The following is a 10991-nucleotide window of genomic DNA, read 5'->3' as shown; positions in this document are numbered from 1 at the left end:
AATGAAGCTTCTACACAAAAGCAGCAGACGTGTGCCATTCTGTAACTTCTGCTCTAATTGGACAGCCGTTCTGTAACCCCTGGCCTAATTGGGCAGATTCTGAGTGATGCTCCGCTCGGTGACACAAAAGACCTGTCACCTGTCCTGTGTGCACTAGTGCCCTCCCACCCTCCACCTCTCTCTCTCTCCTTCTCTCCTTCTCTCTCCCTCGCCTGTCTCTTCATCCCTCTCTCTCTCTCCTTCTACCTCTTCGCCCGTCTCGTCTACAATAGAAGTGTCAGCCGTCATCAGAGCCCTCCAGCCTCTCCTGACACATACTTTTCTCTGTCTCGGTGCCGTAGAGGTCCGTACTCATCGACACGGGCTGACCCGACACAACACAATACCAGGGAGGAAGGCCAACACAGCACCCTTTCTTCTCTCTCAATAGACCTGTGATTGAATTAGTGTAAGCAAAGCTTTTACTGTGGCGACACGGTTGGGGGGGGATAATAGCTAGGACCTGACCTCTCCTCAAAAATATTTTTTTTCACATTTACATTTTTGACATTTAGCAGACGCTTTTATCCAAAGCAACTTACAACAAGTACATTTGTCAAAAGTAAGTGAATCATCACAAAATCAATGCTAGGACCAGGTGCCATTGGCAGTCACAATGCAAGAAGAAGAAAAACAAAAGTTGTATTATTAACAGTAAAGGAACTGTACAGAAGGGTAGTGTGGGGTGCAGAGGTCTTTAGGAGGGACAGTCAAGATGTAGCCTAAAGAGATGGGTCTTCAGTCTACGGCAGAAGATAGGTAGTGACTCTGCAGTCCTGACAGCAGTGGGAAGCTCGTTCCACCATCGGGGTAACAAGACAGTGAAAAGCCATGACCGAACAGCGCGACCACTGCATCCTTGTAGAGGCGGCGGTGCCAGGCGGCCAGCCGAGCTGGAAGAACAGAGTGATCGGGTACGGATTTGGGGGCTGACCATTGCTTGCAAGTAGGTCAGCAGGTAAAGCTGTTCCCTTTACTGCCCGGTAGGCGAGCACCAGGGTCTTGAATCTGATGCGAACTGCTACCGGGAGCCAGTGATGGGTGCAGAGGAGGGGGGTGACATGGGAGAATTTGGGGAGATTGAACACCAGACGGGCGGCAGCATTCTGGATGAGCTGCAGAGGTCTGATGACGGAGACGGGGAGCCCGGCCAAGAGTGTGTTGCAGTAGTCAAGGTGGGAAATCACAAGTGCCTGGACCAAGAGTTGTGCTGCTTCTCTCGTGAGAAATGGACGTATCCTTCGGATGTTGTAGAGGCAGAGGTTGTCGCCGCACAGGACAAGTGGTTGTCAAGGATCACCCCAAGATTCTTGGCTGTCTGGGAAGAGGTCACAGTGGAGTTCTTGACTGTGATGAGGAAGTCTTGGAGAGGGCAGGCTTTCCCTGGGAGGAAGAGCAGCTCAGTCTTGTTAAGGTTGAGCTTGAGGTGCTGACATCCAAGCAGAAATGTCTGCAAGACATGCAGAGACAGGGCAGGTGGTTGCCCACTTGGATGTGACAAGTTTTAGTATATCATCAAGGGAGAGGGGGGAAAGAGCTGATAAACCAGAGACCGAGGGTAGCGCAGTGGGTTTGGGAGGAGTGGTAGCAGTGTTGGCGAGAGGTTGAGTGAGGTTGACGAGTGGATACAGTATGGGTAGAGTCTGACTAGGAGGGGTGGATTTGAGGGGAAGGGTGAAGGATACAAAATGATGGGCAGAAACTGGAAGAGGGGTAACAGTAAGGTTGGATGTATGGGAGGATCTGGTGAAGACAAGGTCAAGCCGATTGCCCGCCTTATGAGTCGGAGGAGAGTGGGAAAGGGTCAGGTCGAACGAGGAGAGAAGCCTAAGAAGGCCAGACGAGTGAAACTTCTCTGACTGGATGTTGAAGTCACCCAGGAGTGGTGTGCCGTTGTCAGGGAAGAAGCTGAGAAGGACATCCATCTCTTCCAAGAAGTCACCAAACTGACCTGGGGGACGATAGGTAACGACAATATGAAGTTTGACAGGGAAGGTGACAGAAACGGCATGAAATTCGAAGGTGTATATGGACAGGTGTGACAGGGAAGGACATTATGTGACCACTTAGGTGAGATGAGGAGCCCTGTGCCACCCCCTCGACCAGAGAGTCTAGGGGAGTGAGAAAAGGAGTAGGCATCAGAGAGGGCTGCCGGAGTAGCTGTGGTGTAATCCATGTCTCGGTGAGAGTCAGGAAGTGGAGGGACATGAAGCAGGCATAGGCTGAGATAGCCTCGGTTTTCCGGACCGCTGACTGGCAGTTCCAAAGTCCTCCCACGCCAGTGAGGTCGTGGCCAGTTGAGCATGGTGGGTAGACAAGATTAGATGGGTTGTGAGGGGGGGGTATAGCGTCTATGTGTCCTCCTGAGGGATGAAATAACAGGAATGGGGAGAAAGCACATTATGGTTGTTACAGCTATAGAGTTTATATGCAATATGAGATGCAGGTAGCGCTAAATACTTAGCGAAAACAAATACTTGAGTAGCGAAAACAAATACTTAGTAGTCTGGCCCTTCTCTCAGTTCTTCCTCGATGGACTCCCGCAGACTCCCTCGTCTTCGTGTCAACAGGCTGTCGCAGAGGCTGTCGCTCTTAGACAGTCAGGATAGAAGATCTTTTTTTCAGATTATGTAATTGCTGATGACCTAGCAGAGTTGCAGCCCCTCCCATCTAACGACCAGCCTGTTTTAAGTAGTTAGCAAAGTTGCAGCCCCTCCCACTAGTACTTGACAGCGATTGGCTTCAAACACAGTCTATTTTCAACAGAAACTAGCACCCTAGGCTTCTGACAGGATAACAACAGCAACACACTGAGTCGAAACAAGATTAAATTAACTTACTGGTCTCGAGACGGAGTTCACCACGAGAGTCAAAATGTACTTTGTTGCAGTGTGAAAATACTTCTGCTCTGCTGTAGGCCCTCCCAGTGCAGGGGTTTGGGTTGGCTGGGGCCTTTGCTGTAGGCCCTCCCTGAGCCCCTCAAAGCCAGTTCCTGAGTCCTTCCAGGCTGGGTCTACTCCACCCTATATCCTGGTCCTTGCCATCCCACCAGAAAGCTGCCCTTCACTATGGACCCCTGAACTCTTGCAACATACCGCATTCCACATTCGTTTACTGTTCAGCACCAGAGGAGGATGGGTCCCCCCTGGAGTCTGGTTCCTCTTAAGGTTTTTTCCTCCCAGGGAGTTTTTCCTTGCCAATGTGCCCTATATTTTTCTCCCCTCTGGAGAGTTCTTTCTTTGGCTTACTTTTTGGGGGTCTATGGTTTGGTGTTACATCATATTGTTTGTATTGTTTATATTGTTTTGTATTGTTTTTGTTGTGAAGCACTTTGCAACATTTGTCTATGTAAAAAGTGCTATACAAATACATTTGATGATTTAGCTAATGCTATAACATGGAATAGCTCGGTCACAAAATTATCTAATGTGTAAAACTACACATTTTTTACGATTGAAGTGATGCAGATTAAAAGTGTCCCATTTCTCTACACATTGGGTGGCAGCACTGTGAATAGGTAAACAAAGGTATCGGTAGGCCAGCTAAACTATTGTTAGAGCACATTCAGTCAGTGTAGCACGCTACATTACGGCTAGGGCTGAGGCGAAATCCTTCCGATTAGAACCATCTTCGAGATGCTAACATGATATATCTAGTAATGTTATTGTTTAAGCTACCTTGTATTTTGTTCTGAATGCTTAAATGTTTTGTTGTTGTTGTTCCTCTGCCAGACTCAAAACAGACGAGAGCGTAGGACAGGCTTCGGAGGCCCAGCGGTCAGCTCTCTCTACCAGGAAGAGATGATCAGGTATACAAATACGATACAACTTTATTGTTCCGTCTGTTAGAACAGAAATGTGTTTAAATCTCTGCTCTGAACCCTACTAGTAGGAGACCTGTGCGTGCGTGCGTGTGTGTGTCCGAGCGTTGGCCTGCTCTCTGCAGACTGCAGGAGAGGCTGGTAGAGAATCAGCGTGTTAAATACCATTCCTCATTCCGTTCCATGCATTACAATGAGTCCATCCGATTTGTACCTCCGCCAGCCTCCCCTGGTTGACTGTAAACTGTAGCGGGGCCAAGAGGCTGAGGCGATCCTGATTCATGTTAACGATATCCCCTCCCTGCCTCTTACGGTAATTCTCGGCTTGCAGGATTGCTCAAGCTTAAACATTCTCTTCGTTCTCCACCTCCTTCTGGAGAGAAAAGGCTTTTTCGGGTTATTAAACTGAGGGTTTGAAATGAGCCGAGTTTTCATCCGAAATCAGGTTGATTAGTATGCATGCTCTCTGAGGAGGGGTGAGGGTAGAAGAAAAGAGAGAAGAGAAGAAGAGAGTAGAGGTGTGTGTGTGTGGAAGTAAAGCTGGAGGAGAAGTTACTTGTGTGTGTGTGTGTGTGTAACAAGGTCCGTTAGTACACAGAGGCAGACGCAGTATAGGGATTAGGGATTGCTCCCGTTTATTCATAAAGTCTCTCGTAAAACCCTTAGTCGGCTTTCCAGCCTCGTCAAAAGGTTCGTTCGTTGGTTCGTTGGTTCGTTCGTTCCTTCTTTCTCTCTCTCTGTCTCCTCTCGCCGTTCCCAGCTCACCTACTCAAATGGCAGAAGCACACACATCTTAAGCACTCGCCAACGAGACTTCATTTGCAACAGGTGTGCAACGAAGCCTCGCCGACACAACCCCGGCCACGGTCCTGTAGCTCCCTCTACAGGCCGAACGCTGCATGTCCCCCCACATACCCCCACCGCCCGACACAGGCCGGGGACCCGACGGCCGACGACCTACTCCCCCCCCCCTGCACGGGAGAGGAAGTCTGCCACGACCATCTGCGCCCCCGGTCTGTGCACGACCGAAAAGTTGAAGGGCTGCAACGCGAGATACCACCGGGTGATCCTCGCGTTCACATCCTTCATGCGGTGGAGCCACTGGAGGGGGGGCATGGTCGGAGTAGAGGGTGAAAGCGCGACCCAGCAGGTAGTAGCGGAGGGTGCCGACCGCCCACTTGATGGCTCGACAGCTTGCGGCTCGACAGCTTGCGGCTCAGGTACAGCACCGGTCGGTCGGCCCCCTCCACGCGCTGGGTCAGCACTGCTCCCAGCCCTCTATCCGACGCGTCCGTCTGTAGGGAGAAAGGGAGGTTAAAATCAGGCGCATACAGGACCGTTTCTCCACAAAGAGCTCCCTTAAGGGCCTCGAACGACCCCTGGCACTGGCCCGACCATTGGACCGGATCCGGGGCACCCTTCCGGGTGAGGTCCGTCAAGGGACTGGCCAGCTCTGAAAACCCTGGCACGAACTGCCGGTAATAGCCAGCCAGCCCCAGGAAGGCCCTCACCTCCTTCTTCGTCTTGGGTCGAGGAGAGGCGGTGATGGCCGCAGTCTTTTCAATCTGCGGTCGCACCTCCCCCCGACCCAAGTGGTACCCCAGATACCGGATCTCCCTCCGCCCGATCACTCACTTTTTCGGGTTGGCCGTCAGCCCCGCCTGCCTCAGGGACCGCAGAACAGCAGCCACACTCCGCACATGCTGCGGCCAGGTGTCACTGTGAATGACAATGTCATCTAGGTAGGCCGCAGCATAGGCAGAGTGCGGCCGCAGAATACGGTCCATGAGGCGCTGAAAAGTGGCTGGGGCTCCGAACAACCCGAAAGGGAGCACGGTGAACTGGAACAGCCCGAGCGGAGTGGAGAATGCCGTTTTCTCCCGGGACACCGGCGAGAGTGGAATCTGCCAGTATCCCTTCGTGCAATCCAATGTCGTGAAGTACCTGGCCGTACCAAGCCGGTCCAAGAGCTCGTCAACCCGGGGCATCGGATACGCATCGAACTTGTAGACCGCATTAACCCGTCTATAATCCACACAGAACCGTATAGCCCCATCTGGCTTGTTGACAAGCACGATGGGGCTACACCAATCACTGCGGGACTCCTCGACCACACCCAGCTCCAGCATGGCTTCCAACTCCCTGCACACAATGTCTCGTTTGTGCACCGGCAACCTATAGGGACGCGTGCGCACCGTTAAACCCGGCTGCGTTTCTATATGGTGGTCGATGAGCGTAGTCCGACCGGGCAGGGGAGAGAACACGTCGGCGAACTTAGCCTGCAAATCTGCAACGTCCGTGGCCTGGCTAGCAGAGAGATGGTTATCAATATCGACCGGAGTGCTAACTTTCGATTTTGGGACTTCCGGACCGAACTCCTCTCTCTCTGGAATTACTGTAGCCAGAGCAACAGTGACCACGTCGTTCCATTTTTTTAGGAGATTGACGTGATACACCTGCAAGCTATCCCCCCGGTCCGAGCGTACTACCTCATAATCCACGTCCCCCATGCGACGTGTGACCACAAACGGCCCTTGCCACTTCGCGAGTAATTTCGTGCTGGAGGTGGGTAACAGTACGAGCACCTTGTCTCCCGGTGTAAACTCTCGTAGGGTAGTTCCCCTGTCGTACAGGCGTTTCTGACGCTCCTGGGCTTGCAGCAAATGCTCGCGTGAGATAGCCCCTAGGGCGTGGAGCTTTGTGCGCAAGTCCAGGACGTATTGGATCTCACTTTTACTGTCGCTAGACCCTTCCTCCCAATTTTCTTTAAGAAGGTCTAGGACACCCCGGGGCTTACGCCCGTAGAGTAATTCAAACGGGGAAAACCCGGTGGAAGCTTGGGGGACTTCCCGCACCGCAAACAACAGGGGATCTAGCCATTTATGCCAATTCCGACTATCCTCGTGTACAAACTTCCGGATCATTGACTTCAAGGTCCGATTGAACCGCTCACAAAGGTCATCAGTGGCCGGGTGGTAAACACTGGTTCGAATCGCCTTGATGTTCAACAAGCCATACAGTTCCTTGAGGGTGCGTGACATAAAATTAGTGCCCTGATCGGTGAGAATCTCTTTTGGGATTCCCACGCGGGAGATTACTTGAAACAATGCCTGCGCTACACTCCTGGCAGAGATATTGCACAGCGGTATTGCCTCGGGGTATCGGGTGGCGTAATCTATCAAGACCAACACAAATCGATAACCCTGTGTACTCCGGTCAAATGGCCCGATAATATCCATCGCAATGCGGTCGAATGGGTTCTCGACCAATGGTAAGGGCCGCAAGGGGGCCCGTGGAATGGCCGGGGAATTTACCAACTGACATTCACGACAGGAAGCGCACCACCTACGCACCTCTGCCCGAATCCCCGGCCAATAAAATCGAGCCATTATACGGTTCAGTGTTTTATCATACCCTAAATGGCCCGCCATGGGGTTGAAATGAGCCGCCTGGAAGACCATTTCGCGGGGGCTGCGGGGAACCAACAACTGGGTTACTTCCTCCTGACTATGTGAGTCACGACTTACTCTATATAACCTGTCGCTGATAATCGCAAAATAGGGGTGGGCGCGCACTGTGTCTGGCCGTATCAAAGTACCATCAATTGCTATCACTTGGTCAAAGGCTGATCTTAGGGTCTCGTCACGAGACTGCTCGAGGGGGAAGTCGCCTAGCAGCGGATAGTTCGGCGGGGAAATCTCGGGGTGAGGCGCCCCCGCCGGCTCCGGCTCCCCGGCAGTGTCGCGAGGCGCCGCCTCGGCACAGAGCACATTACACGCCTCACACCTCCCTAGCTGTCGTGCACGCATCCCGGTAGCCCTCTTCACCGCTTGAGGAAACCCCTCCCAATCTACACCTAGAATCAGGGGATGCGTGAGGCGTGGGCTAACCGCCGCCTGTACACTATGTTTTTTTCCCTCAAAATGAATTTCGATAGCGACCACCGGATATTCGTGAATGTCCCCATGCACACACCTCACCCGCACCCTCGATGCCTTCAACAATGCCCCCGGCCGAACCAGGCGCTCCTGGATCATGGACTGCATGCAGCCCGAATCCAAGAACGCCTGGTGCGTATCATGCTGTATCCTTACCGGAACACGATACGCCGCTCCTGGTCCGGGGGGAGGGCCCGGTATGTCGCCGATGCGGACGACCTGTCCCACCTCCATCGCCTGGCACTCGGCCTGCACATGGCCCGGCCGTCCGCACCGCCAACACACCCCCCCTGTCGCTCGAGGTGCTATCTGTGGGGCCGGGGTCGGCTCTGGATGGGTGCGCCCCTGCCATCTCGACCTTGGGGCGGGCGCCGGCCTTTCTCCTTCCGGTCCCTCGGCTCCTCCTGGGCGTCGGCCCCCCGCCCCCTGGCGCGGGGCCGGGGTTGGTCGTTGTGGCCCCCGCGGTGGGAGGGAGAGATGGTCCTCCGCCAACCCCACGGCGGTCTTGAGGTCCTGGGGGCGGTGGTACTGGACCCAGGCGGCGGTTCGGGCCGGGAGCCCCGCGAGGAACTGTTCCATGACCACCCGGTACCCGACCTCCTCCGCCGAGTTGTTCTCTGGGTCCAGCCACCGCCACGCGCTGTCCTGCAGCCGCTGGGCGTAGGCGAAGGGCCGGCACCCCTCCTCCATTGCCAGGGCCCGAAACCGGCGCCGGTGTTCCTCCGGTGTAAGGCCCAGGCGGTCCCGAATTGCCCGGGCCAGGGACGTGTAATCCCGTTGGGCGGCCGCCGGCAAACTGTGGGCCGCGAGCTGCGCCTCCCCTGACAGGAGGGGCAGCAGATGGTAGGCCCACTCTCGGTCCGGCCACCCCGAGATCCTTGCCGTCCCCTCGAACACCGCGAGGAACGCCTCCGGGTCGTCCAGGTCCCCCATCTTCTGTAGCTGGACCTTGGGGGGACCTTGTGCCGACCCGGTCCCCGGCGCCGGCCCGATGACCCTGGTGAGGTCCTGAAGGAGGGCACGGTCCGCCGCCCTCGCCGCTGTCAGCTTTCCCAGCGCAGCCTGCTGGGTCTGTTGTAGGATGGTCTGTTGCTCGAGGATCAATGAAATCCTCGAGACTGCTGCTGCTAATGTCTCCATTTTCCTCTACCTTCACTCTGTGCACCACGTTGGGCGCCAATGTAACAAGGTCCGTTAGTACACAGAGGCAGACGCAGTATAGGGATTAGGGATTGCTCCCGTTTATTCATAAAGTCTCTCGTAAAACCCTTAGTCGGCTTTCCAGCCTCGTCAAAAGGTTCGTTCGTTGGTTGGTTGGTTGGTTGGTTGGTTCCTTCCTTCTTTCTCTCTCTCTGTCTCCTCTTGCCGTTCCCAGCTCACCTACTCAAATGGCAGAAGCACACACATCTTAAGCACTCGCCAACGAGACTTCATTTGCAACAGGTGTGCAACGAAGCCTCGCTGACACAACCCCGGCCACGGTCCTGTAGCTCCCTCTACAGGCCGAATGCTGCATGTCCCCCCACAGTGTGTGTGGAAGTAAAGCCGGAGGAGAAGTTACGTGTGTGGGTGGGTGGGTGGTAGTAAAGCTGGAGAAGTTACGTGTGTGTGTGGGTGTGTGGAAGTAAAGCTGGAGGAGAAGTTACTTGTGTGTGTGTGTGTTTGTGTGTGGGGGGAAGTAAAGCTGGAGGAGGAGTTACGTTCGTGTGTGTGGAAGTAAAGCTGGAGCAGAAGTTACTGGTGTGTGTGCGTGTGTGTGTGTGTGTGTGTGTGTGGAAGTAAAGAAGCTGGAGGAGAAGTTACTTGTGTGTGTGTGGAAGTGAAGCTGGAGGTGAAATTATGTGTGTGTTACACACACACCAGTAACTTCTCCTCCAGCTTCACTTCCACACACACACCAGTAACTTCTCCTCCAGCTTTACTTCCACACACACACACACACGTAAGTTCTCCTGGTGTGTGTGTGTGTGTGTGTGGAAGTAAAGCTGGAGGAGAAGTTACTGGTGTGTGTGTGTGTGTGTGTGTGTGTGTGTGGAAGTGAAGCTGGAGGAGAAGTTACGTTTGTGTGTGTGTGTGTTGAAGTAAAGCTGGAGGAGAAGTTACGTTTGTGTGTGTGTGGAGGTAAAGCTGGAGAAGTTACGTTTGTGTGTGTGTGTGGAAGTAAAGCTGGAGGAGAAGTTACGTGTATGTGTGTGTGTGTGTGTGTGTGTGGGTGGGTGTGTGGGAGGGAGGAAAGCTGGAGGAAAAGTTACTTGTGTGTGGAAGTAAAACTGGGGGAGAAGTTACGTGTGTGTGTGTGGAAGTGAAGCTTGAGGAGAAGTTACTGGTGTGTGTGTGTGTGTGTGTGTGTGTGTGTGTGTGTGTGTGTGTGTGTGTGTGTGTGTGTGTGTGTGTGTGTATGTATGTGGAAGTAAAGCTGGAGGAGAAATTACGTGTGTGTGTCGGGAAGTGAAGCTGGAGAAGTTACTGGTGTGTGTGTGTGTGGAAGCAAAGCTGGAGGAGAAGTTACGTGTGTGTGTGTGTGTGTGTGTGGAAGTAAAGCTGGAGGAGGAGTTACGTGTGTGTGTGTGGGGAAGTAAAGTTGGAGAAGTTACTGGTGTGTGTGTGGAAGTGAAGCTGGAGGAGAAGTTACGTGTGTGTGTGTGGAAGTAAAGCTGGAGGAGAAATTACGTGTGTGTGTGTGTGTGTGTGGAAGTGAAGCTGGAGGAGAAGTTACTGGTGTGTGTGTGTGGATGTAAAGCTGGAGGAGAAGTTACGTGTGTGTGTGTGGGTGTAAACCTGGAGGAGAAGTTACTTGTGGAAGTAAAGCTGGAGGAGAAGTTACGTGTGTGTGTGTGTGTGGAAGTAAAGCTGGAGGAGAAATTACTGGTGTGTGTGTGTGGAAGTAAAGCTGGAGGAGAACTTGCGTGTTTGTGGAAGTAAAGCTGGAGGAACACTTACGTGTGTGTGTGTGTGTGTGTGTGTGTGTGTGTGTGTGTGTGTGTGTGTGTGTGGAAGTGAAGCTGGAGTAGAAGTTACGTGTGTGTGTGTTTGTGGAAGTGAAGCTGGAGGAGAAGTGTGTGTGTGTGTGTGTGTGTGTGTGTGTGTGTGTGTGTGTGTGTGTGTGAACTTACGTGTGTGTGTGTGTAAGTAAAGCTGGAGGAGAACTTACGTGTGTGTGTGTTGAAGTAAAGCTGGAGGAGAAGTTACTGGTG

General features: G+C 53.3%; 1 protein-coding gene across 1 annotated transcript in view; it reads left to right on the top strand.

Moving 5' to 3' along the window:
* LOC310824073 (acyl-CoA-binding domain-containing protein 6-like) overlaps positions 1–10991 on the top strand; it is a 127323-nt gene that overhangs the window by 1192 nt on the left and 115140 nt on the right. The window contains exons 3-4 of the mRNA XM_083696955.1: positions 1940–2075; positions 3771–3847. Coding sequence (XP_083553081.1) covers positions 1940–2075; positions 3771–3847 — 213 coding nt within the window. The remainder of the gene's footprint in view (positions 1–1939; positions 2076–3770; positions 3848–10991) is intronic.

Source organism: Argentina silus (genome assembly GCF_951799395.1).
Source record: "Argentina silus genome assembly, chromosome: Y".
NCBI lineage: Eukaryota > Metazoa > Chordata > Actinopteri > Argentiniformes > Argentinidae > Argentina > Argentina silus.
This window is presented reverse-complemented; position numbering and strand designations above follow the sequence as displayed.